Source organism: Dermacentor silvarum, chromosome 1 (assembly GCF_013339745.2).
Source record: "Dermacentor silvarum isolate Dsil-2018 chromosome 1, BIME_Dsil_1.4, whole genome shotgun sequence".
Lineage (NCBI taxonomy): Eukaryota > Metazoa > Arthropoda > Arachnida > Ixodida > Ixodidae > Dermacentor > Dermacentor silvarum.
Window position 1 is genome coordinate 50,774,701 of NC_051154.1, and position 16,677 is coordinate 50,791,377.

Here is a 16,677-nt window from a genome sequence, read left to right on the forward strand (position 1 = left end):
AAATGTCAGGAGTGGTTTGGGGGCTCTTTAAGACCAGTGTCCCGAAAGCCCATTAAAAGCATCTACCTTGCATGTGACATAATTGCATCAATTTACTACTCCCATGTTCAAGTGAGTCCTGTAAATCAAGGCATGATCAACAACTTGAACTTAAAATAGGCTAATGAATAGGCACAAAACTTAATAACCGGCTATAAGCCTAGCTTACATATTGTACGCCCTTCCATAAACTGTGCACAGGACACATGTGAAAATATCATTACATGTTTGTAGATAATTCACTCCTATTTACAGCCAATAAGGTTTCAATTTATGCATGAATTTCTTTCGAAGCCCTCATATCGTCCATAATTTGCACCTTGAATAGAGAACGTAACCACATGAAATTAACTTGACGATTGGTGACTGAACATGGGGTTTAACATCCCACAGCAACATTGGGACTATGAAAGCCATATTGGAGGGCTCCAAATTAATTTTGACCTCCTGAGGTTCATTAACAGGCACCTAAATCTAAGCAAATTAGCATTTTTCTGTTTCACCCCCATAGAAATCCAGCCACGGCAGCCAGGAATCGAACAGCCAGCCTTGCACTCAGCAGAAGAATGTCACCACCACTGAGAATCAACTTGTGAAATGGTGGAAACTATAGTTTCTAGTCAAATGTCACAAAGAATATTACACTTTTTAAACAGGGCATATGCCATCTGCTACATTTGGAAGTTGGTTAAAGTTAAGCCAAATTATGTAGCACATTATGTCTGTTAACACCAGTCAACTAATCATGGAGCTGAAAAAATAACTACTCCAGAATAAAGTGAGCAATGACAATAGGCAAGAACAGACGTACCAGGTGGAAGCTGAGGCCATGAAGCAGGGGACCAATCTTGAAGCATGTAGGTAAACCGAATGGTTAGCTGAATAGGTGCTGGACTTTGTTGTGAGGCATAGGACTGCAAAAAAAGAGAGAAAGTGGAACTTGAGATCATACTTGTTTAAAAAGCTTTCCTACAAAAAAATAATAAAAAACATAAGCTTTCCTACAAAAAATAATAAAAAACATCTCCCCCACAAGCACTATAAACAGATGCTATGTTAGGTTAGACCAGGTTATGCTAGACTAGAATAGCTTAGCTAATCAAAAAGGTCACCTAAAATTTCTTAAATTAAGCTTATCTAGCTCACCTGGGACTGGTACATTGCTTTACTGCTAGACAGTGTCAGTTATCAGCTAATCTGCAGGTTTTATTGTCAAGAAAAACATTCATTCACATAGTGTGTATTTGCAATGGTATGTTGATGCTGTTTAGCAGTCCCTGTGATGAGGTGCGTGTGCGTGCGTGTGTGTGTGTGTACGTGCATTCGCGCACCTCCTGTAAATGCGTGTATTGCATACAGTGAACTCTCACTTGAGAGAGAGAGAAATAACTTTATTTAGGAAAAATAGGGTTAAGGGGGCCGGAGGGTGGGTCCTTAGTCCAGGACTCTAGTGGCCACCGCCACACGCCATGCCTGGTCGAGGAGGCTCAATTGAGTCTCCAGGTCAGTCCGGGCGAGGATGGCTGCCCGAGGCTCCCTAAAGGAATTTTGTGCTAAACGGGGTGAATTTGAATTTTGGGGTCGTGATTGGCACTCCCATGTCACATGGGGCAAGGATGGCCTCCCCCAACACCAGGGGCATTGACTGGCATATCTGGTTGGCCAGATGGCATGCCATCGCCCCAGATGTGGATAGGTGTTTGTCTGTATTTTTCTGTATAGCCGAACCTCCTCCACTGTTAATTGCGGGTTTGGCGCGGCGAGTTCTTGGCGAGAACGATGATGTTTTAAGACATCGCATGCTAGTATTTGATTGTTATTTCCGATTGGGGTGTCATTCCTTGCTCGGATTGAAGTCTCGCGAGCAAGAGCGTCTGCCCACTCACTTGAGGGATCCAAGGGATCTCTTCAAGGGATCCAAGGAAAAAGTTCACTTAACTGAAACTTCACTAAACTGAATATTCACTAGAATATGGAACAGCATAGGACACAGCAGACATCAAGTCAAAAGTGTGAAATACAATTTATGGAATTATGTTTTATGGAGTGCAACAGTTATGTTGCTGCCTATCTCATTTTGAAAAAAAAATCTAATTTTTATTTGCACTGATGCTTTTAAAGTGCAATACGTAACAAAGCTGTCCAGACAGTTTATGTTCTTGTGCACTTCCTGTGGCACAGATTGTTACTGAGACACGAAGTCTTGCAACTTTCCAAGGCATCCTACAGCGTCGTCTATAGAGTTGCAGAATTTGAATCTGCCTCTGCCATTGCATCTTTCTTCGCACTCTTCTTCTTTGGGACGAACACAGGAAATAATATCCACATCTGATAGTTCAGCACAGGTAACGAGCTCACTGTCACATTGCACACAGTCTTCAAATGAAATGTTGCTGTGAACATCCAGCTGGTGACAGACCTCTGTCACCAGCTGGATGTTGTTCATTTACCTGAAATATTCGCTATTCTTAATTCATTTAACTGAAAGATTTTTGCATAGAATGCATAGGAAAACCACCAGGGATTTTCCAAAAGTTCGTTATTCTAAAATATTCGATAAACTGACATTCATACAACTGAGAGTTACTGTACTCCTTTTGTTCAGTCATGACGAGATGGCTAGCGTACTGATTTTGCTGCAATGCAGCCCATTCTCAATTCAGATATCAAAATTCAGCGCTGGGTACCATAACAAGTCAAGAGTGTAAGTAAACTTGCAGATCATTAGGCTACAATCTTCATAAATCTTTTCATGTACTCTTGCCATATGTACATCACTAATCCCAGTCCAGGTTATCGAGAGTGTTAATCCTCCTCCATGGACATGCCCCTCTTGTACGAGTTGAACCACTTGGTTTTGCTAGGACTTGCTTCATCTGCAAATGTTTGCTTTAGCATACTGTGCATCTTTATTAGTGTCTCTCCCAGTGAAACAAAATTTCAGTTATTCTTAGTACTTTCAAGACACTGATCGCAGCCAATGTGAATTAGCATCAACATTACAAAAGTGCACATTCTGACTAAATACATTTAGCCTCACCAACAAAAACTTTCAAATTAGCTTATAACTAAATACAGTGTAAACTGCTTATAACGTAAGTCGCCGGAGTCTCGAATATCCGCACTATAACCAAAACAACCATTTTATTGCGATAATGGAGACTGCAGGCACATTTCTGTTGTTGCTGTCACCATGCTCTAGGTTCCGTATTCGCTTACTAAATAAATTAACAAGCACGGTGTCACACGTGCACAGGCAAACTTGAAACACATCTCGCTCGTTGACCACGGAAACCAACTGTCAAAACGCTCGAGTGATGAAGCGCGGCGAGCGAATTGACCTTCGTGCTATCATGCCTCTCGCTTCAACGCGACCTATAAGCGGCAAAAACAAGACGCGCGGCGAACTTTCCCCGTCGCAGATTGCTTTCAAGATAGGGCCAAGGTGATCGTATCGCCGAAGTGGATCGTCGCAGATTACGTCCTGCTTCGGTCCCCTGAAAACGTTCCGCATTGTTTCGCTGGCGAAAATCTCTCCTCCTGTTTGCGCCAGTCCTGAACGCAAGTTTCGGATTCTTCGAACGCCCATGATGCGGCCCGATTTCCGTCCGTCTCCGCACACATGATCACTTTCCTTTTAAATGTGGCGTCATGATGAACTCGCTACTTCATGCTGATAGAGCAGACGCAGAGAACGTGAAGACAGACGGTAGAAGATTGTCTAAGCACGTGTACTGCAGCACATGGAGGAAGCTACGGTAGCTAGGCTCGAGAGTAACTAGGCTCGACGCTGTGTGCGAGGCGGCCATTTGGAAATGCCAAAGGCTATATGGTAACGCATATTTAGGGTTGTACTCGATTCTAACGCGCATGCAATTTTTGGGCCTGTTTTATCGGAAAAAAAGTGCGTGTTGGATTCGATAAAATACGGTATTTGTGGCTTGAGGGGAGCGTTTACCGTCTAGGTTGACTGCCAAACTTAACCGGTATTAACCGCACTGTAATCGGTATTTCGTGTCCCGCAACTGCACTACAAGCGATATGCGTATACATAGAGTGCTAAGGTAAAATTAACGGGAGTCTGAAAAGACCGGTCCTGCACTATAAGCGGTTACGTTATAAGTGGTCTATACTGTATTGAAGCATTATCTAGAGACAAAGTAGTGTACCGCTCTCTGCCAAGGTAGAGCAGAATATTCCTGGGAGCTACTGCAGTGCCCCTTGTATTACCTTGCAGCACCTTGTACTAACAACAGTGCTGCAATCTCACTTCATGGAACGGGCAGAGATAGCGCAAAGTGTGGGTCTGAGCACAATATTTTGTTTGCTTTTTTTTTTCTTTCTACTGCTTTCCGATATGCCCCCATCTACACAATGCAATGCTCTGTCCAAATTCTGTATTCATGTGTACCTTACCAGCTTTCCTTTGAAGAGTGACAAGAGGCCAGACACATTGCTGCAGGGCTTTGGGACATGGTTAAGATGCACCATCTCAAAGTGCGTTGTCAGTCCGCCCCCAACACATATGCCAAAGCACAGTCGCTCTTGAGGGTGGTGAACCTGCACAAAAGCTGGCAGTGGACTGCCACCCACTTACTCAAAACACAGCTCTACCTACTGCTGCAATCACGAGTGGTACATCACAAGCCATAGACCCAATTGAACAACAGAAGAAAGAATGTGTTTATTTAGCATTTGGTCTTCTTATACGCTGCTCACATGACGTCACCACTTGACGTCATGCGTGAAAGGCATGAAGGTAATCATTGTCAGCAACTGCTACACAGCCCTCTTTCGCTTCTACAAGTTGAGACAGTCTAGTAGACGTCGTTCGATTGATAACTTTCAAAGCTCGAAGAGGAAGAGGAGCAGTGGAAGAAAGGGAAAGACAGGGAGGTTAGCCAGTGCATAGACCAGGTGGCTACCCTGTGCTGAGGTAAGGGGGTAAAGGGAATCAAAGAATTAAAGCAGATAATAAGACACACAAGAAAAAAAAATAATAATAAAGAAAGAAAAAAAAGAAAGAAAAAACTGTACATGAGTGCAATGTAGTGCACGACACTTCGCTAAATCCACTTGAACAACGCATTCAATGCCTTCTGTGCTGATAATGGTCTCAACCAGTGTCCGGGGATTCTCGCTTCCAACAAAGGGTGGTTGTCCAGTCGGTCTAATGTGGTTGAGAGTTCTTTTCTCGGCACACTGAAGTGACAGCATTTACAAAGGAGATGCGCAATAGTCTCCTTGCAGCTACAGTTGTCGCATGTACGGCTGCCAAATGTTGAAATGAATAAGCGTCTGCAAAGGCCACGCCAAGCCACAGGCAGCACAGAAGTGTTTCTTCAACTAGAGATATCCCCAGTGGAAAACAGCTGTACATGCGGATCCAATGTAGATGATCATTTGTAAATTCTGTACCTTCTCGAAGCTCGAGTTGCTGAAGAACTGTATGCCCCTGATCTTGCATTTGTTCCTGGCTTTCGATGAACACATTTAGTGAGGTAGTGTTAAGGCCGCCCTGTTTAATCTTGGTTTCTTCAGTGTGTGACGCTTTATCTGATCGGCATGTCGATGCTGCTCACTAGGGACCACCATGGCCACACGCAATCTTGTGTGGTGGTCATGAAGCCTACTGGGCCTACTAGCTTGAACATTGATTCTACTAGCTTGAACATTGATCTCACATCAACGCACTATGGCAATCTTTGGCCATATGAGATCCTTGCACTAAAAAATGTTGCAGTTTCGCCCGAAAGGCGAAGAATCAATTGCGATAGCAAATTAGTAGAGAGCTATTCGGAGTAGGGATAGTAGTTTTATCGGCTGCATAAACTTGGACACATTCGCTTACTAACCGAATTGACAAGCGTGGTTTCAGCACGCACAAGCAAACATGAATAGAACACACTGAATGACTGCAGACAACTGTCAAAACGCTGGCGTGAGGAAGTTTGCCCGCACAGCGAGCGAAGGTTCGTGCGGTCTATCGCTTGAACGGAAGCTAAGCGGTGAAAGCACAGCGCATACAAAGGTCAGAACTGTGTGGAGATCGCTTGCAAGATACGGTGCGCACGACAACACCGGCAGCCCGTACCGGCGCAAAGTACAAACGCAGTTGTTGGCAGAGTAGAAGCTACCCTCCCCCTCCCTCCGGCGCTGCCTTCCCGCTCTCCTCCTTTCGCATGGGAGATTGAGTGGCCAGTTCCCCTTGCGCTCGGTTGCAAGATACGCATTTGGTGCTGCAGCACAGCGTCACCCCGCCTCCCTCCCTCCCATACCCCCACGGCCTTTCGCGCGACGGAAGTCGCATTTGCTTTCCGCCGTGCGTTCGGAGACAGCGCGCGTCCCCGCGCGCTTTCACTCGCACATAGCGCGGCGACGATTTTATCACCCTTGGACTTTATACGGAACCTCACGGCGACGGCAGAAATCCGGTTGAAGTCTCCATATAATTGCTATCAAATAATAAAATCAATCAATCACATCAGCGCACTAAGCTTTCCACATCTGCATCGATACCCAGATACCAAAATATGGTTCTGGCCACTCTCCTGTCGGCAGCTATTCCTAGATGAATGAGTTTCATGCAGAATTGCCATCAGTTGCAAAGCCACCAACTTTGGTACTACTACGTAGCAGTCTTAGAAAATATGGTTGAAGAGATTATTCTGTCTCCACAAGACATTGCCTCCACTAGGCATTTCTGTCACCCTTTCAAAACCCCGTTTTTCATCTTCTGCAGCACTAGAACCACCTAGGTCAGGTGTGTTCATGTCTGTGTACCAAGAGGACAGCCTCTAATGCACAGTACTCTGGGGCTTTGTTCTGTTTTCCTGCTCTTTCGTGTAATGACCCCCAAATGAAGGGTTGAGAGTATTCAATATATTAATCATTCATTAAAAGCGGCAATTGACTAAGGGTGTCTGCATTAGCGTTCCCATTTTCTTTGCAATAGACCAATTCCCATTGGCAGCCACCCAGCAACAATGCCCAGCACTGGATGCGAGCGGTGGCCATCTGGGGAGTAGCTTTGTCGAGGCTAGCCAGTCCTGTTAATAGTTTATGATCAGTCGTTAGCATGATCAGACTTCCATAAGGGTGATCTCAAAATTGTCGTGACCCTAAACACTAAACCAAGCGCTCTTTTTTTAGCTGCGAGTAGTTCCTTACAGTTTTAGTAAAAGTGGGCGAGTTGAACCATGTAAAAATAGTCCACCCATCAATCTGATGGGGAAGAACCACTCCTACGCCTACCGATGATGTGTTGCATTTCAAACAAAGTAGATTACTTTGATCAAAGTATACCAGAAACTGTTCGATTTACACCACTGCCTTGGCTTTCAAGACGGCTTGGTCTTGCCAACTTCCCCACAACTATTTCACGCCTTTTGCCAGCAATGTGTACAAAGTTGCTAACAAAGTGGACATACAAGGCAAAAACTTTACATAATAACTGAGAAGACCCATGAAGGTTTTGAGCTCACACATAGACGTTGACTTGGGGGCTTTAACACCCTTGCCACATTGTCTTATTTTGAATGCAGGCCTCATTTGCCTATGCAGTGCCCTAAAAAAGCTGACTTCTTTTGCCCAAATTTGCACTTTCCTTGGTTTAGCTGGAGGCCATGCTCATTCAGCCACTGCAGCACTTGCACCAGTGCCAAGTATCAGTCCACTTTTTCAGCCACGATGTCGAGTTAAACCAGTACCTCAGAAATACTGCTAAGGATTGAGGTCATGCTTCCCTGAAATATTGCTGGCACCAAGAAAATGCCGAAAGCTATGGGATTAAAGCAGTATGGGCCCTTGAACATGTTGATCACTGCAAGTTTTTTGCATTCCTTGTCCAGCAGCAGCTGATTTATATGCATCCTGAAGACCGAGTACACTGAAGACTTCCGTCGTAGAGATTCGCAAAAATAACTTCCACTCTCGGCAGTAGGCATTGTCTTTTTTTTTCAGTAGCGATGTTCACAGTGAGGTGAAAATCACTGCGTAAGCGCAGCCAATTGTTTTGTTTGGTCGTCAGTATTACCAGACTCACCCACTCAGACATCACTGGTGATAGCACATCTTCAGCCACTAGCCAGTTTACTTCAACTGCATAAAGTGGTTGCTTACACATGCGCAGTAACACCAGCTGACACTATCAGACCACCAGCCAAGCTAAAAGGGGTTGAGAAACCAAATTATGAGGCTATAAAAAGCCTGCTGTAGGCTTCCTCTGTATGCAAGGACACTCAACATGAAGTGTTGGACACAGCAAACGTTTAAAATATATTTTAATTTGCTTCCAAAGAGTGCCTAAATGCTCGTTCTCGTGATCGAGACCCATCATTAGCGCGATGACACCAACGTCACTGTGTTGGAAGCGTAACAAAGGTTTTAGTGACGTCATACCACGTTAGAGTGACGTACAATGAGCGGTGACCCACAGCACCGGGCAAGCGTAGAGAGCCTCGAGTCTAGAGTGCAGTGAGCCGCGTCGGACGCAGACGTAGGGTCGGGATCGGAGCTGCCGCAGCTAGTCATGACAACTGTCGGCGTGGTTTTGTTTGCCTGCACTGGTACAGAATGTGTGTGCGAAAGCAGACGATGCAGCAGTGCATGCGTCACAGCTTTGTGGGCCCACGTGACCAAGTTTTCTAGACAGTGACGTCACTGTCCAACTCGGCGCCCAGAAACCGAAACTGAAAATCATTCACATAAATAATGCGATATTAAATTATTTACTGAGAATATATGAATCTTAAAGCGTGTGTCATGCTTCCAGGAGCAATAATAAACATTTGAAACAAAGAATGCGCAAGCCACAAATCTGATGTCTCAACTGAGGACAGTGTGGCCGGGACAGTCGATGACAATAAGGTGTCCAAGCACAGACACGTCCCCTAGTGTTGCTGTCATTTCCAGCTCTCCTATGACAGGCAGTGGTACAAGGAAGCATGATAACTTTGTTGTGGTTAGTTGCAATGGAGGCCACTCACTGCTGTACTTGAAAAGCACACGCTTTCAAAATCACACTGCTCAGTGGTGCATGTAGCGGTGACCTAGCAGTAGAGCATCCACCTCGTATGCAGGAGGTACTGGGTTCTTATCTCGGCGCCACTGAATACCCACTGTTTCTTTAATGGGTAGAGTTGTCCCCTAGCCTAGCGCTCTGCTACTTGTGGGAGTTCGCATTTTGAAAGGGGGCATTAGAGAGATTTATAGGCGTTGTCTCTGGGAGGCTGACTAAAGCTGCTGCCGGGCACCTACGGGTAAAATAGGTACAAGCGCGCTAGCCTGTTGCTCAGCCATTATGGGATCTCAACACTTGGAAAGGGGCGTTTCTCCCTAACCCTAGGGCGTCCCCCCATAATAGGTGCTTTGGTATGCCACATCGGAAATTACCTCCATGAGACAGTCGACAGGGTGTCTAGCAAACTCCTTTGTCAAAGTTCCCTGATGTTTCCAGATTTCCTACGACTCTTGCAGCACGCATGCACGCACGCGCACACACACACAGAAGATGGCAAACGTTTTTTCATCACAATTTTTCTCATAAGGTACAAAAATTTGGGAATATAGGCACAAAAAAACTTGGGTGGAAATTTTCAGCTTATGCTGGCAGCAGGAGAAATCTAAGTACAACAGACTTCCATTACATAGAATCTGGTTAATTAAATTTTTGAGTTAATTCAATCGCGACCGAAGGTCCTGGCCTGCGCCCGTACATTTCAATGGGCCCAAACTTTCCTTATTCTGGTCCTGAAATCGGCCTTTGTAAGATAATTCCAAGTAGGCTGATCAGCACACATGCCTAACCCCAATGGCGACCCCAGGGCCCCTCCAATAGCGGCTTAACGGCGCTTAGGTTACAGTGAATGCATCAAACACTAGTCCTCTCTCCCGTCGAAAATACCCATTTTTGGTCTGTGTACCTGTGCCAGGCACCAAGACCGCAAAAGACAAGCTTTTTTTTTTTTTAGTTTCTAAGTTCTAAAACTTCTGTGGGCAAATACGCTTAAAATTATGTGGCTAAATTATCACTTGCAACGCCATACAAAGAAATGGTGTCGAACGAGATCAAGTGAAATCAATTAGAATTGCTCAAGAGGGCTTCCTCGAAAAATTCAGCAATCAGTCAGCATAGCTCTACATGTTAAGAACCCGCTTCTCCATCTCAGATGGAACATTTCTTGTCATTTTTTTATATTAGTGATAAAGGGTTATTTCAAGCCAAATGCACCATCCATGAAGTCAACCCCCTCAACTTTATATTTAAGAAGTTGTGGCTAACTACCAGTGTTGCCATAATCTTTTTAACCGTGTTGCTAAAGTCAGATGAAAACATCGCTAAATTTTGCTTCAAGGTAGCTAAAATTATTGCTAAAAGTTTTGAGCAAGTTTTAGGCAACGTAGGCATTTTGGAACACTATAATATATGCTAGCATGGCATAAATCATTTACCTAAATGTCTCACATTTGTTTAGGGCCCGTGTGAGTGAGGAATAAACAGTGAATTTACCAGCAGTGTGTAGTGGGCTTTTACTTTACTATTATACTTACACAACAATGGACGGTGACAGCTGAAATTCAGTGTTTGCCCTCAAATTGCAAGATTCTAATTGCAGCATGATTCAACAGAATACAAGCAATCTGATTTTTCCGAGCATGCATAGTAACTTGGTCTGCATTATGTCTGAAAATGTTCTAGTTCACGGCGCTCCTGAAAGAATAGCAAGATTCCGCAAGACGCACAAGGTCGCATGTTAACACGGCGTGACATTTATGCAGGTCAAATACTACGCTTCTGCCCCTTGGATTACCTGAAAGCTCTTTGCAGTCATGATTTGTCCTAAACCCACGCAATAAGGAAGCAATGAGTTCAGGCTCACATGAATGACCCCAGCTGCTTCTATAAATACACCTTTATACAGTCGATCTCTCTTATTATTCACCTGCTGCATTCAAAATCAGAAAATAAAATGTGTAAATGTCCACCAATCAAACATATCTAGTGAAAGTACAGAGCCAAGAGCATTAGGACCCGTTTAGGTCACTTTTGTAAAGAATAAAAGAAAACATGCATTCTGAAAGCACACCGTAAATCCTGTTAGGGCAAACATTGCTTCATCATGGTCACAGTGCCTACACATCATACAGCCAATTTCTGTAACTCACACGTAGCTTTTGAATAATATAGTGCATTCTATGTTGCCGATGGTTCTGTCCTTTCGCTAAAAAAAGTCGCCAGTCGCTAAATTGAAAATTTGTGGCTAAACAGACAAGATAGTCGCTAAATCTAGTGACAAAATCCCTATAATGGCAACACTGCTAATTACTACACTTAGTGAAGTGCATTCCGATAATATTTCTGGTAGAAATAGAAAGTTAGCCGCAGTTGAGTCATTCAAATTCAATTAGAACATTCTCGACTTACCGCGCAGTACAAGTATACGGCTGTAAATACCGAAACAACAGCAATTATTTCTAGTCTTGAGTTTGAAGATAGGTCGCGTCGGGATAATTTGGTATTTTATGGTGTTATAGACAGTGCCTCTAAAACCTGGACTCAAGAGTGAAAAATTATGCAGATACCACACATTGTGGGAATCGATGTTGTGGGGATTGAGGGTTGCGTTTTTTTTTTTTTTTTTTTTTGTATTGTAAAGCGTAGCAGTTTAATTTTAATTTTTCCACGATCCTTGTATATAATTATTATTATTGTAGTGCATGAAAGTTTTTTTTTTTTTTTTTTATGTCGGAACGCGTTGTTTTAAGAGTACTTGTTGGGCTGAGGTTAGCATTTAGCTTGTGCATGAAAGACTCAATTGTCTTTGATGCATAAGCCCCTACTAGCTGTTTCGCCAGGCTGGTAGGGGGGCATTTAAGGAGAGGAGGATGTGGGGATTGAGGGTTGCGCCGGCATGACTGCGCGGGCTTCGCCTGCTCTGCCATCCCTCGCCATCGTTCCCCGCTGGCCTCCTTCTCCGCCCGCGCCGCCTAACCGGTTCCCGCGGTGGCGCTGCGCACGCGGCGGTTGGCGGTGAGGGCGGGGCGCTGACGTCACTACGCGGCCGGTTGTCGGCTGCTAGCGGCGGAGCGTGCCTCGGGACTTCTCTCCGGGACCAGCGCACGGTACGTTCATGCTTTCCTCTCGTCCGCCGACACCTTTGTGACTAGGACTGGAGCTCGCGCACGGTGCCTTTGCCCGTGCGGGGAGCGCGTACTTTGTGCTGATCCTTTCCCGACCCTAAGCCGACGAGCGGTGCCATTAGTGCTCGCGCGAGGTCGTACCTCGCCGAGCCGCACTTGCCGAAAGCCTAAGCCGAAGGATATTGCCCGTGCTCTCGCGAGTTGACCCATTGGTTATCGCCAGAGCAAGTAGCATAGCCGCCGGGACTTTTCCTAGCGGCGTGTCCCAGCTTGAGCCTGTGCTCTCGCCGCGACGTGCTATAGGCGCCTGTTATTGTATTTTCGCCCTGGTGCGGGACCCCTTTGGCTCCCCTCCGTGCGGATGTTTGCGCAGTGCTGGTGCCGACGGTTTCAGTAAACGGTTTCCGTCAACTCAGGGCTTTACTGTGTTTTTGCGTGCGTCGCTCGGTAGCCCCTTGCGGCCTCTGAGCTCGCGCGCGAGCGGTGCTGGAGGCGACGGCTGACGCGGCCCTGTGGCTCGCTAAGCTCGAACCCACGGTGGTTGGTCTCCTGTGAGACACCAAGAACCCACAATGTAAGCATAGCTTTCTGTGCTGTTCGCGTTCATTGAGGATAATTGGCGGTGATGTTGATGGTCTACGACAGTCGTGATGTGATGTTAAATGTTACCTTACGTGCACGCGCCACTTGTGTTTGTCTACGTATAGTACACAGAACACTCAGCGAGACGTGTTTGCTCGAGGCGTTATTGCGCCATTGTTCGTAACCTGCAAGAAAGTTAGCACTCTCATTCCCTCACAGCGTTTCTTACTATACAAAAGTATCGCAGCAGTGCTGGGCATGTGGCTTTCGCTGTACTGCTATGTAGCTCTTCCTACTCTGTTTTCCAGCTAAGTACTGCATACTTTGAGTAGAAGTTTATGCTGTATATGGGCGTTTCTTCAAGAGAATGGACCTGTTTCAACGACGCAGCAGAAGCTTACTCCCTCCCGGAATTTTGGTTTATGCCGTGTAGCTGTGGCTATGCTAGCCAATGAAGACACGCTATTACAAGCGGGTTTTAATAGTGTAATAAATTCATTCGTGCAGCAGTCACAGCAGCTCTGCACTTTAGGTCCATGATATGTACAGCCCCTTTCTCCATGTACGGTCTCCGCAAGTTGGTGCTGCTCCATGTGTGTGACAACACAACCCACAAAATTTGTTAGATTAATAAAAACTGTCTGTAATAACCATGTGTTTCTATTGCAGCATCAACTTGCCAGGTCAACGTGCATCAACGTGCCCTGCCACTATTATTATCCTTCCCAGCTACATACAAAATGCTTCACATAACGCAAGCCCTGCGTATGAACACCTGTAATGCTGTAGAAGGTTGCACTGTCTCACAAGTGCATGCGGGGCTAAGTTTGCGCTCGTATTGAGCTAGAAGGCAATGTTGAACGTAATTCACAAATCAATTCCTTTATTATGAGGACTGAAAACAGCACTATTGAGTAAGAAAGCTAACTGGCAGTGCTGCAAGGAGCATAATTTTGTAGGGAACCAACCTACATGAATTTCAACTTGGGCAGTCTAATCAGTTATTTTTCATTACTTTAGTCACTAAAATGAAAAATTCCCTGACAACTCCATGACTTTTTCAGGTGCTCAGATTTTACTTGACTTTTGCAGGCTTTTCAGGCTTTCCAGGTCACTAAACACCCTGAGCCCAGACCCCCTTTCAAGAGTTGTGGTGTTTTGTTTGTCTTGGTTTTTGCCCAGCAAGCATAGCGATCTGTACGAACCTCTCCCAAGCAATGCACCCCTGGAATGCTGGACGCCTGGCTTGTACCCGTCTTATAAACCAGTGGGTGTCCAGTGGTGGGGATCGAATCACTCACCTCCCGCAGTCGAGCCAAACGTCTTACCCACTGGGCCACAACTGCACAGCTTATTCTGCACAACTTTGGCTTTATGCTCCAGCACATTTTAAGTGGTTGCACAATTAATGTGGACAGTTTCCCCATCAGAGCCTTTGTCAATACCCCACGCAACTGCATCCACGCCTTGTTTCTTGTCAGGCTGTTTGCGACTTGTTGGGTACACCCTGGCCTGATGTCCACACATCCTACAGTTGTGAAAGATCATTCGCACTAAATGGCAGTTGTCAGCTATGTGCGAGTACCCACTACAACCGGCATAAGGCTGAGCAATCTCCAAGGGCTTCCTAGCCAGCCTTGTTACCCTGGGCAACCCCAGCGGCATCTGTACGAAGTTGGTGCACCCCAAGTAATGTTCTTCATTCTGGTTAAGTCGCAAAAATGGCACATCAGTAGCAGCATGATAGGACAAACTCTTCTGTATCCTTTAATGACAGTGTGCAGCCGGTGAGTAGGTGATGCCATACGTTCTCGTCTCAATCTCCGCACATAGTAATTTGGTCTCGAATCATTCACTCCAGCATGGTGCCGACACTGCAGCTCTCGAGCAAGTGACACAATTTCACTGTGAACTCTCGCAAAGCTTCTCCTTCCTTTTGGACCTGCATAAAAAAATCTGTATCTCGGAGATATCTCATTGAGCTTCGGTGTGTAATGGCTTTGCAAGTACTTGAAGATTTTCCTGTACTCCAGCTCGTTTACATACTTTGAATGGCACCGCTCTTGAAGAATCTTGCCTGCACTACCAGAGAGTAAGGCCACAAGCAAGGCATATCTCCTTGCCAAGTCAGTGATTTCATGTGCTTCAAAATACACTGCCAGGAGAATCTGGTACATTTCCCAGGCTCCACCTGCTTCGACAAAGTCCGGAGCACGGTCAGGGGAGAGAGGGCATCACTCGGCCTGTCATTTAAATCCCATCCTCGTTACCACTGATATGTAACAAACCCCATGCTGATTAAACAAAAGAAAAAAAAGGGGAGTTTATGTAGCATTTGGTCTTCGTATACACTGCTTGTGTGATGTGACCGCTCAATGTCATGCATGAAAACCAAGAAGGTCATCATTGCCAGCGATCACTACACAGCAACTAATACTCAAAAGCAACCGAAAATTTCACAAGTTACAGTACCAATCAGCTTCCTTTTTCTTTTTATCACAGCCAGCAAGTGTAACTATTGAATACTGTACTAAGCAAGCCTAGGCACCGTACTCCTCAGCCTTTCATCCTTTCATTTGTAAAAAAACACAAGGCAACATGCTTGTGGCAATGGTCTTAGATAAGTATTGGCTAGCAGATTTTCTTAAATATTATTGTGAATACAAGCTTTCAAAACTACTACCATGTCTATCTCAGTGCATCAGTCTACAAGCTTGTCATTGTTGGTTTATCAGCAACGTCATTCAATAAACATTGATGTCAGAATGAACCACACAATGACATCAATTTATTCAGTAATATACATAAACAGTATACCCTTGTTACGTACATAGAACTTGCCAATACAGGAAAAGAAATTTGTTATAAGACATATTTTGCTAAAAGCAAAGAGGCCTTAATACAGCCATAGTTATAAAGGACGTGCACTCCAATAGTGTGTAACTCGTGGAATATATGTTAGAACAAAGCCATGCTCAATAGTGGCAACATGAAAGCATTTTATTTTGGAGCAAAGAGAACATTAGCATCTGATGAGCATTTCATTCAGGCACCAGCAAACCATCTTTTAAACCTTTTGCACACTTCTTCAATGTCCTCTTCAATGCCACTGCTCTCCAGTTTGTTTTAAAAAAAAACAAAGAATGGTTGCTAAACGACAAATTGTAGCGTGAAAACACAATTACAAAGAAGATAGACACACATCACAGGCGCCTGTGACGTGTGTCTGTGTATCTTGTTTGTAATTGTGCCTTCACGCTACAATTTGTCATTAAGCAAACACCAACTTGCCCAAGAACAAGTCCTTCTGCCACGAAAGAATGGTTGGTTTTTCAAAGTTATTTGTGAGGGTATTATGCAAAGTTATTTATCTGCCACATTGTCCTCATCATCTTCACCACCCAACCCATTCTAAATTTCTGAATCTGTGACAAGAGCAAATATGACAGCCTCCACATTGGCAAGAGCATATAACTCAAAATCATCCTTGGGGTCTTCGATGACAAGCTGGTGTACACACTTGTACATCTCACCACCTATGCTACACCAAGCTATCCTGCAAGGGTTTCCCACTTCGCACATCATCCTAAGCAGAGTCTGGGGCTGCTCCACTTTGAATAATCAACTATAAGACATCACAAAAACGTTTAAATAAATGGTAACTCAAATAAAGCAATTTCGTTACAACAGGAGTTCACAAGAAAGGTGAACATTTAAATCCAAACCTGTTGTTACAGCTCAACTCTAGGACAAACATTGGTGTGACGCAGCCAAAAATGACACCACTACAGCTTGGACAACAAATATATTTTGTATGCTTTAAAGCACTGAAAACCTCAGGTCTCCAGTGGCAAAAATTAACAAGGGTGTCGATGCACATAGGCATCTGTGTGCAAGTTTGTACCCAGCACGGAA

At 44.8% G+C, this 16,677-nt stretch overlaps 1 protein-coding gene across 1 annotated transcript in view; it reads right to left on the bottom strand.

The window, feature by feature from the left end:
• Nucleotides 1–16,677, bottom strand: part of LOC119462653 (rab3 GTPase-activating protein catalytic subunit) — a 72,828-nt gene that overhangs the window by 34,824 nt on the left and 21,327 nt on the right. The window contains exons 7-8 of the mRNA XM_037723969.2: nt 4,456–4,621; nt 851–953 (exon numbers count right to left, since the gene is read on the bottom strand). Coding sequence (XP_037579897.1) covers nt 851–953; nt 4,456–4,621 — 269 coding nt within the window. The remainder of the gene's footprint in view (nt 1–850; nt 954–4,455; nt 4,622–16,677) is intronic.